The sequence below is a fragment of the Tursiops truncatus genome, chromosome 17, assembly GCF_011762595.2.
Source record: "Tursiops truncatus isolate mTurTru1 chromosome 17, mTurTru1.mat.Y, whole genome shotgun sequence".
Classification (NCBI taxonomy): Eukaryota; Metazoa; Chordata; class Mammalia; order Artiodactyla; family Delphinidae; genus Tursiops; species Tursiops truncatus.
The window spans coordinates 43,294,732-43,311,002 of record NC_047050.1 but is presented as its reverse complement, the minus strand read 5'-3'; the positions used below and the strand labels follow the sequence as shown (position 1 = coordinate 43,311,002).

Genomic DNA, 16,271 nt, shown 5'->3' with positions numbered 1-16,271 from the left:
GTTTTTAATGTATTCTGATTTGGTGTTTTGCACTGAAGTGTGGCAAGCAAAGCACCGCATCATAAGTAAGAATATTGGAGCATGTTTAAGTTAAAATCCTTTATGTTCTTTTTGTAATACTCTGTTATTACCTTACTTGGCAGACAGCTAATTTTACCATTTTATCTGGATGGCTGGTACTGTTCAATGTGCTGCAGTAGAATTTGAATAATCAAATAAAAGGAAACTTAGAAAAATAATGTTTATAGTTGTTTCTAAAATAGCTTCTTGTTACTGAATTATTTAAAGATACATTCTCATAGTAGTGTTGATATTATATGTAGTTGATTTGTTTTCTAATACCCCTCTCTTTAAGGTTGGAAGTACAAGCAGATGTACAGAAAGAACGGTACAGCCTAAGTGGAGAATCTGGCACAGTCAGTTTGGGAACAGTTAGTGATAATGCCAGCACCAAGGCAATGGCAGGATCCATTCTGAATTCCTACATCCCATTGGACAAGTAAGGAAAAAAATTGTTATAAAGTCAGAAGTATTTTTTAAATTAATTTGTAAAGAATTATCCCTATCATTAGGCAAAATTATTGTGAATAATGGTTATCTACTGTTAGGTTCTCTGCAAGAAGAAAGTGGTGAGATGTCCAGAGTAGGCAGATCCATAGAGACAGAAATTAGGTTAGTGGTTGCTAGGGGTTGGGGAGGGGGAAGAATGGGAACTGGCTGCTAATGGGTTTCTTTTGGGGATGATGAAAATGTTCTGAAGTTCAATAGTGGTGATAGTTGCAAACTCTGTGAATATACTATAAACCACTGAATTGTGCACTTGAAACAGGTGAATTTTATGATACGCAAATTATATCTCAATACAACTGTTCTGAAAAAAATGGAGAAGGTAGCATAGTACCTGGAATAGCATAAGCAATGAGGGTAGTTGCTTCTGTTTTATTTTAAATTTAAGTATTATTTTAAAGATAGTCCTCTTATTTCAAGCAACTTTTTTCTATTAGTAGAATGTATCCTGCATTAATTTGTTCTAATAGCTTTTATATAGTCTTTGAAGTTTTCACACAGAAGCCTCTCCCCCTTTGCTGTCATTTGCATTTTTCTTTTTAAAAAGAGGAAGTCAGAAATTTATATGTGTTACTCTTATGTTCCAGAGAAGGCAACAGTATGGAGGTTCAGGTAGATATCGAGTCAAAGCCATCCAAATTCAGGCACAACAGTGGAAGCAGCAGTGTGGAGGATGGCAGTGCCACCCGAAGTCATCCTGGGGGTTCATCCAGTGGCTTGCCTGAAGGTAAATCCAGTGCCACCAAGTGGTCCAAAGAAGCAGCAGCAGGAAAGAAATCAAAAAGTGGTAAATTGAGGAAAAAGAGTAACATGAAGATAAATGAGACCAGAGAGGATATGGATGCACAGTTGTTAGAACAGCAGAGTACGAACTCAAGTGAATTCGAGGCACCATCCCTCAGTGACAGTATGCCTTCTGTAGCAGATTCCCACTCTAGTCATTTTTCTGAATTTAGTTGTTCTGACCTAGAAAGCATGAAAACTTCTTGTAGTCATGGTTCCACTGATTATCACACCCGCTTTGCTACTGTTAACATTCTTCCTGAGGTAGAAAACGACCGTCTGGAGAATTCCCCCCATCAGTGTAGCATTTCTGTGCTTACTAAAACTGCTTCATGTTCAGAAGTTCCACAGTTGAATCATATTGCTGAAGAACATGGCAACAGTGGTATAAAAACCAATATTGATTTATATTTTGGCAGTGCACTAAAAGAAGCAAATAACAACCACTCACATCAGACAGTGGAATTAAAAGTTGCAATTCAGACTGATATATAGACCTACAAATGCTGCAAAATAATTACCACTTGAAAAACCTTGTTTGGAGCTGGTTGAACTGCACGTGACTATTTTAAGTTTCAAGTTGCCAGCAAACGCTGGGTTGCATCATCATAATGCAGATACATTTTCTGTGTTCAACAAAGCATTGTGTTTCATGTGGATCTTAATTACCAAACTATGAGATGAAGGCTTTAAAAGTGCATTATTGTAAGGACAGTAATTCTTAAGAGAATTATGTTTTGTGTGTTTGCCACAAAACATTGCTTGAAGCACATACTTGTGTATTTAGATAGAAATTTGGCTTAATTTATAATCAATATAAAATACTAATGCAGTTCTACAGCATTCTTATGAAGAGAACTTGAGGCTTAGGGCTAAGTGGTTAGTGACATTTTATTGAAACCACTAAAAGATACTGTTTAAAGAACCTTGCAGGTTACTCGCAGTATATGATACACTTTGTAACATTTATGTTCATAACTGGGCATAAATTTCATTTTTTTCTTCGTATGCAGTGTGGATATATACAGCTTAATGCAGCCCATTTGCTACCATTTGGATACTTAGACACTTTGAGCAAGATTGTGGCAGTTTTTGCACAACTTTGAAATAGAAACACCTGGTACCCTATATATCTTGTATATTGTTGCCATCTTAGAAGAAAAGTGTAAAAGTAGGTAATTAAGTATACTGACAGCACCAAATAAAATATATAAAACTGCAAAATAAAATTCCATTAGTTTATAAGTATTACAAAAAAGTCACCTTTCATTAAGGGGAAGTTTGCACCCCACTGATTCTTGGTGCCTTCAGAATAGAGTAGATTTTAAGGACCTACTTGTTTGAGGGTTTTGCTGTATTGTTTTCCATAATGTCCTCTCTAGCCACCTTGGATTATGTAGAAAAATACAGGGTAGAGAAACATAAATATGATTAACAGTAACAATGCTGAAAAAGTATTAGCCTACCAAAGACACACTCAGGCTTTAGTGAATAACTTTACATAACCTCAGTTTTTAGCACATGTATATCTTCTCCAATCATGAAATCAAAGCACGGTGCAGAGTTTGTACCAAGTACTAAGGAGGGGTCTGTATATGGCTGGCTTTATTTTCCTTTGCTTTTGTTTATGGAAGATGTTCAGCTGACATAAACAGAAGTTGGCCAAAATATTGCCTATACTGTTAACTTCCAGTATAATTCACTTAAATAAAACAGGCTAACCTCAGTTAAAATATTCCATCTTATGTGTTTCTTTTAAGTATTACCATTATGGTGCTACAGAGCTTTTTCTTTTGATAAAAAGAAAAATGCCATGGGCTGCAGTCTTCTTTCATCATTTTTCTCACCAGGCCCATTAATATGCTTATAACACTAGTGCCAGTTATTTTATTTTATAATGCTTATTATGGTATTTGTATATTTGTCTGCATTCCAATTTTGTTCAATAGTGAGTGTGTAAACTGCATACATGAAATAAATGTAAATACTAATGTATCGCTGCCTATGGTTTGTGCACTGACATTTTTATAAGAACAGGAATATTCATTTGCCATGTGGCAAATTCGTAAATATTGCAAGCCACTGAGAGGATTCTGCATTCTAGTCTCAGCCTAGAGGGAAGCATCTGCTGAACTTCTCAACAAACAGTGTTAGAAACTATCCTTTCTTCATGTCGAATACCTGCCTTTCCTCCAGAAAGAAGCTGCTTTATTCATCAACATAAATTCATTTCTTTAAAGTATGTTGGTTGAAAAGTAAATAGAGCTGTCATTTAAATTGTGAAGAGATAAGCATTATAAATCCTCATCTTAAAAGAAAAGTAGGGTTTCCCTGGTGGTGCAGTGGTTAAGAATTTGCCTGCCAATGCAGGGGACACGGGTTTGAGCCTGGTCCAGGAAGATCCCACATGCCGCAGAGCACCTAAGCCCGTGCACCACAACTACTGAGCCTGCACTCTAGAGCCCGTGAGCTACAACTGCTGAGCCCGTGTGCCACAACTACTGAGCCCGTGCACCTAGAGCCTATGCTCTGCAACAAGAGAAGCCACTGCAATGAGAAGCCCGTGCACCACAACGAAGAGTAGCCCCCGCTCGCCACAACTAGAGAAAGCCTGTGTGCAGCAACGAAGACCCAATGCAGCCAAAAATAAATAAATTTGTAAAATAAAAACAAAGATTAAGAAAAAAGAAGAAAAGTAAAAAGGTCTTAAAAGACTTTTAAGAGATTCTACTCTGGCAACATTAGATTATGAAACTAGAGCCATTTAAATTCAAGCTAATAATTGTAATGAAACGCTTTCTATTCTCATAGCCTCTATAAAATACATAGATGGTTTTTCTGTTTTCCTGTTACATAGTTAATACTTCATGAAAATAATATATATGAATATGTTGACTGCCTGCTTGACATTTCTGTAAAAAAGCTAAAGAGTAAATGGAAAGCTAAATGATCTTAGGAGGAATACAGCAAAGGCGGTGCCGAGTTAGGAGGCCTGTGCAGTCGGTGCACCCCATCCCTCTCCTGGTTGTACCCCAACCAGTACTGCCTCAGTCTCACTTTAAAAATGGCCTAATCCTTTCAACTGACTTAAGAAGTTCCTTCAAACTTGGATTAATTAAGGACCAAACCAGATTCCTCTGGAGCTCAACCTTGGGCTATCATAGCATAAGAGAACACTCCACAGTTCAAGACAGGCCTTAACACATCAAAATCTTTTAAAAGCCCTTTACACTTTGCTTTCTTTAAGGGGAAAATCGCATAGTGGTGAGAGAAAGAATACACAGATAGTGATCATATACCCTAGTGTTTATTGTGTGGGCTACCAGTTTAACTGAATTCTCTTAAATGTACAAATTTCCAGCTTCAGAGCACTGAGTTAGTAAGCTTTTTATGTTAAATTTATACAATTCATCTTTCTTATTTTCACCAGAAATTGGGTTAATTTGTAAATATGTAAGATTTTCCATAGTATATTGTCTAGTTAAATACAGATTTTGGAGAACTTCCCCATGATGATGGAGAAGGAAGACTAAACTCACCTCCTCCCACGGGCACACCAAAATTACAATGATTTACAGAGTAATTATCTATGAAAATGACCCGAAGACTAGCAGATAAGATTTTCCACAGCTAAAGATATAAAGAAGGGGCCACAACAGATGCGTAGAAGGCGTGGAGACTCGGTATAGTCAGGACTCACACCCCCAGGTCAGTGACCCACAAATGGGAGGAATATCACAAGCACAGAGGTCCTCCCCAAGGAATGAGGGGTCTGAGCCCCATGTTGGGCTCCTAGCCCAGGAAGTTCTACGCCAAAAGATGAGCCCCCAGGACATCTGGTTTTGAAAATAGGGCTTTTTAAAAACATGCTGATTCTAAAAAGCAGAGCTTATGTTTAAGAGCTGGAGGGCTATAGGATAGAGAGACTCTGCTCTTAGAGGGCACATGCAAAGTCTCACGTGCTCAGAGTCCCAGTGCAGAGGGAGAAATTCGAAAGGAGCCCAGGTCCTAGACCCATGCGCTTTTGCACAGCAAAGGAAACCATCTATCAAGTGAAAAGGCAGCCTACTGAGTGGAAGGAGATGTTTGCAAATGATATGTGTGATAAGAGGTTAATATCCAAAATATATAAAGAACTCATACAACTGAATATCAAAAAAAAATTCCGTTAAAAAAATGGACAGAGGACCTGAATAGACATTTTTCCAGAAAAGACATACAGATGGGCAACAGGCACATGAAAAGATGCTCAACATCACTATCATTAGGGAAATGCAAATCAAAACCACAGTGAGATAGCCCCTCACATCTGTCACAATGACTGTAATAAAAAAGACAACAAAAACAAATAACAAGTATTGGCGAGGATGTGGAGAAAAGGGGACCATCCTGCGCTGTTGGTAGGAATGTAAATTGGTACGGCCACCATGGAGAACAGTATGGAGGCCCCTCAAGAAACTGAAAGTGGAATTACCAAATGATCCAGCAATTACAGTTCTGGGTATTTTTCTGAAGAACCAAAAACACTAATTTGAAAAGATAAATGCACCGCTATGTTCATAGCAGCATTATTTACAATAGGCAAGATATGGAAGCAATCTAAGTGCCCATCAGTAGGTGAATGGATAGAGAAGGTGTGTGTGTATGTGTGTATACACACACACACACACACACACACATATAGTGTTGGCCAAAAGTTCAGGTTTTTCCATGTGAATATAAGCCATAAAGAATGAAATTGTGCCATTTGCAGCAACATGGATGGATGTATAGGGCATTATGCTAAGTGAGGTAAGTCAAAGACAGATATCATATGATCTCACTTATATGTGGGATCTAAAAAAGCAAAATGAAAACAGACTCAGATAAAGAGAACAAATGGGTGGTTGCCAGATTCGGGGGAAGGAGGGTGCTTTGGGCAAAGTAAGTGATGAGGATTAAAAGATACAAACTTCCAGTTATAAAATAAATGAGGTCCAGGGATGTAATACACATCAAAAAGAATATGGTCAATAATATTGTAATAACTTTGGAGACAGATGGTTACTAGATTTATCATAACGATCATTTTGTATGTAAATGTCAAATCACTATGTAGTACACCTTAAACTAACATAATATTGTATGTCAACTATATTTCAATTAAAAATAAAAAAATAAACTTTGATCACCAAAGGATAAAATATATGTTGAAAACCATCAGAGCTATTAATTCGTACATAACATGAGAAAAATACCTAAACTCCTACTCCTTATATCATTTTGCCAATTTTAGAGTCAATTAAGATTTTCAGCTACATTTTATATGGCTCTTTTAATGAGTTTGTTTCATTTATTTCCCTTAATTAAGTATGAGATATCATTGCTTAAAGCCAGTATTTACATACTGGTGGTTTCTGGATGCCCAAAATAGTATTCTAAACCTGGGAGAGTTATAGCATTTTGGTAGCCATCAGTTAATATATGAATAGTGAAGGAGAGTTTGCAGTTTATAAGTTTAGTTCAAATTTAATCACTGCATTTCCTATGCCAGTGAGAATCTTTGTGATTTCTGCCAATTTATTTATTCATTCAACAAAGAGTAAATCTGGAGATACAGCATTGTACTAAATAAACATTCTCTGGTTTCAGCAAGCTTATAGTCAAGCGAGTGACATAAATAAAACATATACACATACCTTAAAATAATGGATGCTATGAAAATATGGGATGGGGGGAAAAGTGACCAGAAGTATTGGGTAGTGCTGTTTTATACAGGGAAAACTGGAAAGATGTCTTCTTAGGTGCCATTGGTACAAAGATCTAAAGGAAGTGAGGGAGGAACTATGAAGACATACCTATTGGATGAGCATTCCAGAAAGAGATCTTCCCCCAGGTGAGTTAATGGACGAGTTAGACGTCCATCTTGGAATTTGTTTGATATCTAGAAATATGTTGGCCACCTTTTTTTTCTTGGAGAGTGTCTTGACTGTTCTTAGCACTTTACATTTCCATAAACATTTTAGAATAACCTCGTTGCATTCTATCAGTTTTGGTTGGGATTGCATTGAACCTATACTTATTCCTCTAGAGATCTTTCACATCTTTTTTTAAGTTTTATTCCCGGGTACTTGATTTTTTAGGTATCATTTTCTGTTTGTTAGTATATAGAAATGTGGCTAATTTTTATGTAATGATTTTGCATCTAGGGAACAGTACTCTTAATTCCAAGAGTTTACCTCTAGATTGTTTGAGATTTCTCTATACACAGTCGTCATCTGTGAATAATTATTTTTTTATTTAACAAACACTTTTACAGTGCTTTGTAGTGTCAAACACTTTCTATGTACTTTTAAAATATTCTCGTTTACTCTTTAGAACAACCCTGTGAAGGAGGTACTCATTATCCCCATTTTACAGATGAGGAAACTGAGACACAGGGTTAGCATTTTGCCCAGAATTACATTGCTGGTTAGTGGCAGAACAGGGATTCAAATATTTCTCTTTGATCGCTGCATCATATATTTCTTTTTCTGGCCCATTTGGACTGGCTAGGACTTCAAGTGCATAATGCTGAATAGCAGTGGTTTTGGGGGCATTGTTAACTCGTTAATAATCTCAAAGGGAACCCTTTCAACATTTCAACCATTAATTACGATATTTATATTTCAGTTTTATTTGTAGATATATTTGTAGATACCCTTTATCAAAATTATTAAATTCTTTTCTAACTCTTAGTTTGCCAAGAATGTTTACCTTGGGAAATATGCTGAATTTTATTGGCTGCTATTTTGGGGGGAGGGTCATCTATCATGTAATTGTGATTTATTCCTTTAATGTGTTAACATAGTGAATTTGATTCTTTAAATGTTAAACTAACCTCCTGGGATAAACTTCAGTATCAGAGTATGTAAGACTGGAATTATGTCTTCCTTGAATGTTTGGTAGAAATTGTTACTAAGGCTGTCTGGACCTTCTGAATTTTTTTTTTTTATACCACGGAGGTCCACATTTTCAGGGTTAGTAAGCAATTCCTTTTCATTTACATAATAGGAGCAGCAAGGTGTGGCAAGCTCTTTCCTCTGTGATCACAGAGTTTGCTAATCCTAGAGTGTGGCAATTTGCTGGTTGTCTGGTGCTGACATATTCCTGCTTTTATTGTTTTTCTTTGCAGCTTTTTGCCTAATAATGTTGGAGCACATTTCTGTTACCTTTTGGCCTGCATGAAGGAGGTAAAACTTAGATATTTCACAACCGCATGCGTACCAGGTGCCTCCAAATTCTGAATTCAGGATACTAGGAAACCAGAAACCTTAAAAAGAAAGAAACTGTAGGCTCTCGGGGGCAAGAACTATATCTTTACTTTTTCCTATGTGTGCTCTTAATAAGTACTTCATCTACGGAGAGGGAATTGAGGATAAGCTTGCTATGATGGGACAGAACAACTGAGCAAAGACATGAGAATATTTGTGGACCAAGGCCTCAGAGTTGGTGACCAATCACTTCATTAATTGTCCACTAGAATAAGTTTTGAAACAAGACAGTGGCTGAAACTTTTAACAAGGTTTTATGCCAAATAGGTTAATTCATAAATATTCTAGGATGTACGACAGCCACTGGAACATCTTTTTTCAGGGTTGGAATAGCCAAGGCATTTACTTTTGTTTCCGGGGGCTTTTTTTTCTGTTTAAGGAAAATGTAATACGTTCAGCTAAATAAAGAATCATCGTTGCTTTAGAGGTAATGTGCAAACTGATGTTTTAGAGACAAGTACTACTGAGAGTTTAAATAAACTGTGCACAGAAGACTTTCTTTCCCCGTCCCCCTTTTTCCTTTCTCTTTTTTCTTTGCTCCCCCTTTCCCTTCTCTACCCTTCTTCCCACATTACCTTCCCCCATAACCACTGAAAATGACCAAGTATGTGTGATAGCATAGCTTTCTCTACATTCATATAATCTTACACAGTGCGTATATGTATTGATTATTGTCGCGATTTTCTCAATATCTATTGATTATTGTCGCGATTTTCTCAATATCTCAGAAATCAGTCTGAGTCACGTGATATAGCTCCAGTTCATTCGTTTTGATGGCTGCATGTTATGGGTATTCACTTTGTGTCTCTTTTGTTTTGTTTTCCTCTCTACGAACACTGCAAGAAACATCCTCATACATAAGTCCTTGTTTTCTGGTGGTTTGGAGTATGGGAGATGGATTCATGGAAATCAAATAGCTACATTGAAAAGTATATGTATTTTTAACTTTAATAAGATTATCAGATTGCCTTCCCAAAAAGGTTGTCACAATTTCCAATTCCACTAATAATACACGAGTCCTCTTTCCCCTGTATTCCACCGACAATAGATATTAGGAGCTTTATAGTTTTTGCAAGGCTGTTTGGTATAAAGTAATACCTACTACTTGATTTTTCATATCCCTATGAGTGAATTTGTACATCTTTTTGTGTGGTTTTCTTTTTTATGAGGGGAGGGAAATGATGGTATTTGATTTGCTGTTCTCTAAATTGACTTTAATATTTTTTGCCTATATTTTTTGAGTTGTTTTCTCCTTGTCAGTTTAAAAGATATCTTTATTATATATAATAGCTATCATAATAGCTATATATTATATATATTACTATTAAGTTATATTTTTATTATATTTTTCTCTAAATCTAGTATTTGATTATTGACTTTAACTTTTCTTGCTGTGCACTTTTTTCTTCAACTTTATTTAGAATTTTTTTTTTTTTTTTTTTGGCTGCGTTGGGTCTTCGTTGCTGTGTGCAGGCTTTCTCTAGTTGCGGTGAGTGGGGGCTACTCTTTTTTTTTAACATCTTTATTGGAGTATAATTGCTTTACAATGGTGTGTTAGTTTCTGCTTTAGGGGGCTACTCTTTCGTTGCGGTGCGCAGGCTTCCTTGTTGTGGAGCACAGGCTCTAGGTCTGCGGGCTTCATTAGTTGTGGCACGTGGGCTCAGTAGTTGTGGCTTACGGGCTCCAGAGCGCAGGCTCAGTAGTTGTGGCGCATGGGCTTAGTTGTTCCACGGCATGTGGGATCTTCCCTGACCAGGGCTCGAACCCATGCCCCCTGCATTGGCAGGTGGATTCTTGTTTTTTTTTTTTTTTTTTGCGGTACGCGGGCCTCTCACTGTTGTGGCCTCTCCGGTTGCGGAGCACAGGCTCCGGACGCGCAGGCTCAGCGGCCACGGCTCACGGGCCCAGCCGCTCCGCGGCATGTGGGATCTTCCCGGACCGGGGCACGAACCCGTGTCCCCTGCATCGGCAGGCGGACTCTCAACCACTGCGCCACCAGGGAAGCCCTATAATATTTTTAAACTTAAAGAAGAGTTGCAAAGATAATTCAGAGGCTCCCCATACACTCTTTACTCATATATATTATTTTGCCGTATGAAAGCTCTAATTTTCACGTGTCTAATGGTATATTTCAGGCCTCTAATCGTGGTTAAGGTCTCCCCTGCTCCTAAATGATACTTAGTCTCCTAGGTTTCTTGAGAGATTGTTATTTAATTTTTTACCTTTGCTTTAATCTGTATTGAATTTATGTTTAGTATGTAATATGGAGGTCCAATCTTATTTTCTTCCGTTTAGAAAGCTGTTTGTGATGACACTGTTATATAATCTATCCTTTCCCTGTGATCTGAATACTGTTTTTTTACTGGAATTCCTAGATTTCTACAAAAAAGCCTGCTGGGATTTTTATTGTGATTCAATTGAATCTATAGATCAGTTGGGGGAAAATTAGCATCTTAATGATATTGACTCTTCTGATCCATGAATACATTGTATCTATCCATTTAGTTTTTAAAATTTCTTTAAACAGTGTTTTGTAGTTTTCAGAAACTGTTTTTGTAGATTTTTTTTAAAAAATCTCAATTTCTGATTTTTCATTAATAGTATACAGACATACCTTGTTTTATTGCACTTTGCTTTATTGTGCTTTGAAGATATGGTGTTTTAATAAACTGAAGTTTTGTGGCAGATGATGGTTAGCATTTTTTAGCAATGGACTATTTTTTTTTAACTTATTTTTATTTTTGGCTGCGTTGGGTCTTCGTTGCGGTGCGAGGGCTTCTCATTGCATTGGCTTCTCTTATTGCGGAGCACGGCGCGGGGGCTTCAGTAGTTGTGGCGCACGGGCTTAGTCGCTCCGTGGCATGTGGGATCTGCCCGGGCCAGGGCTCGAACCCGTGTCCCCTGCATTGGCAGCAGGACTCTTAACCACTGCGCCACCAGGGAAGCCCATCGATGGAGTATTTATTAATTACGGTGCATACAATTTTTTAGACATAATGCTACTGCATACCTAATAGACTACAGTATAGTGTAAATGTAACTTTCATATGCACTGGAAAACCCAGAAATTCATATGACTCACTTTATTGTGATATTCACAATAAACCTGCAATATCTCCAAGGTTGCCTGTATAGCAATACAATTTTTGTAGGTTGATCTGGAAATCCTACAAACTTCTAAGTCATTTATTAATTCTAATAATTTTTTGGCAGATTCTCTAGGATTCTTCTACACAGACGATCATGTCTACAAATAAAGACAGCTTTATTTCTTCCTTTCCAGTCTGGAAGTCTTTAGTAACTTTTCTTTTTTTCCTTCTTTTACTGGCTTCAACCTCCAATACATTATTAAATGGGAATGGTTAAGACTAGACATGCTCGTTTCCCATTGTAGCATGGAAGTATTTAGTCTTTCACACATCCATAGCTTTTATTCCTTCTGATAAATTAAAGGAGTGGCCATGCTTAAAGGGGTGACACACTTAAAGGGGGTGACCTGTTTGAAATGATTGGAATTTGACCCTAAGTTGTTGTCTGAATTGGATGGTTTGCTTTTTTCCCCCCTCAATTTTAAAAATTGAGATATAGTTCACATATAAAATAAGAAAAATAGAAAACCGAGTTTGGTTTGTAAGTATCCTGACTGGTTTCTGACCACTTCGCAGTGAAGCATGCCGACAGTGGCAGAGTTTCAAACTAAGTTTCCAGTGCACTGTGACACTGGAAATTCTACAGTAAAGTAATTCAATCAGACTGAGCTCTTTCTTCTCATCAACGCAAGTCAATTTAAAAATATGGCTTAGATTTTACCTCTTCCTGAAAATGTTCTTGATTAACTTTGGCCCTTTTAATAACTTTGACACTTGAACGTTATATTGATGCTTTTTTTTTCCTACTAGAGTCTCTTGAACTTGGTTTTATTTTCCGTTTCTTCCAAATTAGTCATAAGCTCATTAAAAGCAGGAGCTATCTTTTTATTTATCCCCTACAATACTTTATTCAGAGGGTCATAAATAGTTTAGTTCACTTAGATGCTTATGCAACTCAGATATTAATTAGTTATTACACACTCAGCTTCTAGGACAGTGGGTGTATATTCCAACTTGCCTAAGAATCACAAGAAATATTTTAAAATTTAGATTCCCAACCCCTGGACTCTAAGATTTCCAAGTGATTCTGATGCAAATATTCCAAGAACTACTGTTTGAGAAATATTTAGAGTGTCACTGTAAAGTTCTCAGTAATAGGAACTTCTCTAATCTGAATTTTGGAAACCAGGGTACCTTTTAGGGCAGTGTTCTTTTAGATTCATTCATTCAACATTTGCTAAGCACCTACCAACCTATGCCAGACTCTGAATATACATCTGTGTTGGCTCACTCTCAAAACAGTGACAGGTTGGAAAAGACACACGCTCTTACAAATAGGTTGTTAAACTCAACATGTGGAGTCATCTCTTGGCTGTTGTGACATGACTGATTTCCAGGAGATGGCACCAGACCACTTCTCTGGCTATCCCATTTCTATTGGCGTGGTCTTAATGTGTGTGACTTACCCAGTAAGTAAATATAAAGGTGTCCCTAATATTTGAAAATAGCTTTATTATCCTTTTCTAACAATATAGATGAGATCATTATACTTATGGGAAGAAAGGAGTTCTATACATAGAAGGTAAGATAAGGAACTTATGAAGTAACACCAGGCATTTTACAAGAACTACATAATCCTACAACCCTGAGTGGTAGGAAGGTATCCCTCCTCATTTTGCAGATGAGGAATCTAAAGTCTTCAAGGTTATACAGCTCCTGAGTATCAATTAAATCCTGGGTTGGGATTTAATTCTAGGTTTATCTAATGCCAAAGTCTATGCACTAAAGCAGTTTCCCAGAAAAAAAGAAGGGGCAGCTCTGTCTCCTGCTGCTTTTTCACTGATCTTTATTAATTAACCGTCAACCATCTCTTTTATTTGATTTTTGGCAAAAGGTATCAAAACTGATAAACTTGACGAAATGCATTGTATTCTGGAGACAGATTTCGCACTAACAGACGTCTCTCGTGTGGGGAATTGAGAGAGGCAGCAGCCCATGACTTCCACATCAGTCCTTAGGGGTCCTTTTGGTCTGGGTGGTGCCAACTGGCTAATAGAGTAAAACAAATTCCTAATGAACCCGCTTTGCTTCATCCTGTTTCTAGATAGCAAACCCATGAAATAATAGAAAGGCAAGTATAATAAACTATCTTTGAACTCACTCTAATGTAAGTTTTGCTATAACTCATGATTAATCTTGATATCTTGCTCATGAAGGAGGTACTCTCTGCATATGCCTAAATAGATTAGCACTCATTCTGGGCAATTCAGAAGTATAATAGCCAGTTTAGATTCGGTATTATAGCTGCCCTTACAGCTTTGCTTCTTCACCTTTCAGTTTCACCTCCTTTGCCCACAAATCTCAGCAAAAGGGCAAAACCAACGCAGTCACCACTTCTCAGCGTTTCATACTATACAATATTTTGTTGTGTTCTTATTTGGGCTTCAGTATAAATAAAGGGATTAGCTTTAGGTGAGACTATCTCTAAAAAATTTCTTTAGGCTACAAGAGTGTAACACAATTCTATGACTAAGAAAAGCCTTCTGGATTTGATCCAGGTGGTTGAGAGCAGTTTCAATAGTGATGGGAGGTAGAAGCCAAATTTCTTTCAAAACAGGAAATTTGGGAGGTGGGGAAAATGGAGAAAATTATCTATTTTTGAAAACAGGATGGTGTAGAAAAGGATGGAAGCTTGGATGTTGAAAGAGGGACTCTTCTTTAGGTGGGAAGAGTTGAGTCAGTTTGTAGGCTAGAGTGGGGACAGTAATAGAAAGGGACATATTGCAGATGCAAAAGAGGTGTTATTCTTGGGGGTGGGATCAAGGATCAGCATTAGGAAGGAGAGGAATACTGCTTTCTGGGAGAGAGAGAAGGAGCAGGGAACATTTGGTCATAAGCCAAGAGGAAGGGAAGCTGATTGGAGCAGTCATATGGGATGGCCTCAGTTATTTCTGCTAAGGTCAGGAGGCTGAGGGCAGCCAGGGCAGTGGACCATGGGATCATGTGGTAGCAACTGCAGAGAGTGGACATTAACTGATGGGCCATAGTAAGGAGACGTAGAATCCTAGACTCTAGTTCTTTACAGAGGGAGCTTTCATATTGTCCATGAACCAGAAATAATGATAGTCTCTTGTGTCGTGTATAGCTTAAAAGGTATTTTCATAGGTTATTCCACAACAAACATGATTGTCAGCGAGACAGTATCTACTAATCATTTAAAAATATGCAAACTTAATGATTATGATTTGCTCAGGTATATTGTCATGTATAGTTTTCAGAGCCTGTGTTTTCTTTTTTTTTCTCTCCTTCTCTGTTTTACTATTTTGTCCTTCACTCCTAGTCTAGAAACTGCTTAAAAAGGTCCCTAAGGCATGAGTTTAAACTTTGATGATAAATCACCCTCACTCTAATAGAGAATTACTTTGACACTTTTCTACTTCTGGATGCATGATTTACAGCAACCCATCAGATATAACAAGTGCAAACATCCTGCTGAAATAATTTAATATATGTACCCTAACATATAATGATAAAGTTAGCAATGCTTCTCATTCATTCCATGCAGATTTATTGAGTCTCTACTGTGTCAGGCATTTTGCTCATCAAGGTAGGGAACAGAACTAAACGAGACATTTTCTGTCATAGACAAGTCAACTCAGAACACCGCAGCAGTGCTTAGAGCTATGATAGAGCTGTGCACATGGCACCATGAGGAAACAAAGACAGATCATCTAACTCAGCCAAGGGAGGTGAGGAAAACCCTCTGGATTTTAAAATCCATTTGAACTGGATTTTAAAAGATGACTAAGAATTCACTCTTTCGGTTTTTTCTGGAGGGAAGGAAGAGAGAAGAGCATCAGGAGCAGGGAAACATTCCGTGCGAAAGCAGTCAGTGTGTTTTTGTTTTGTTTATTTATTTATTTTATTTATTTATTTTTGGCTGCGTTGGGTCTTTGTTACTGCATGTGGGCTTTCTCTAGTTGCGGCGAGTGGGGGCTACTCTTTGTTGTGGTGCGCAGGCTTCTCATTGTGGTGGCTTCTCTTGCTGTGGAGCACAGGCTCTAGGCGCGTGGGCTTCAGCAGTTGTGGCACGTGGGCTCAGTAGTTGTGGCTCGCGGGTTCAATAGTTGCGGTGCACGGGCTTAGTTGCTCCGCGGCATGTGGGATCTTCCCGGACTGGGGCTTGAACCAGTGTCCCCTGCATTGGCAGGCGGATTCTTAACCACTGTGCCACCAGGGAAGCCCTGAAAGCAGACAGTGTTGAGTGAGTGCGCCATACTGGGTAATGAAACAAGTTGCCTGGATGAAGTATTGGATGTGGAGTTTGAGAGAGCAAGGAAAGTCTAGGATGAAGCCAAAGTTCCTGGCCGAGGCCAGTGTATGAATGCTGGTAACTTTCACTAAACAAGTGAAGCCTAAGTTTGAGGGAACAGAGTTTAGTTTGGGGACATTACATTTGTAGTAATGAGACATCTAGGTGGAGATGAACCATTTGAAGTTGGCTTTACAGGCCAGGAACTCATGAAAGATTTAAGGACTT

At 37.9% G+C, this 16,271-nt stretch overlaps 1 protein-coding gene across 13 annotated transcripts in view; it reads left to right on the top strand.

Moving 5' to 3' along the window:
• Positions 1 to 16,271, top strand: part of RNF19A (ring finger protein 19A, RBR E3 ubiquitin protein ligase) — a 90,495-nt gene that overhangs the window by 54,684 nt on the left and 19,540 nt on the right. For 5 of the 13 annotated variants that reach the window (XR_012327288.1, XR_012327287.1, XR_012327289.1 and 2 more), the window contains exons 11-12: positions 356 to 499; positions 1,155 to 1,294. Coding sequence is in view for 10 of the 13 variants with exons in the window: in XM_073794637.1 (XP_073650738.1) it covers positions 356 to 499; positions 1,155 to 1,294 (284 nt within the window). In the remaining 3 variants the exon portion in view is untranslated. Of the gene's footprint in view, positions 1 to 355; positions 500 to 1,154; positions 3,346 to 7,107; positions 7,226 to 16,271 lie in introns of those variants that run through there. The other 8 variants (XM_019925065.3, XM_019925062.3, XM_019925063.3 and 5 more) reach the window with 4 other exon arrangements.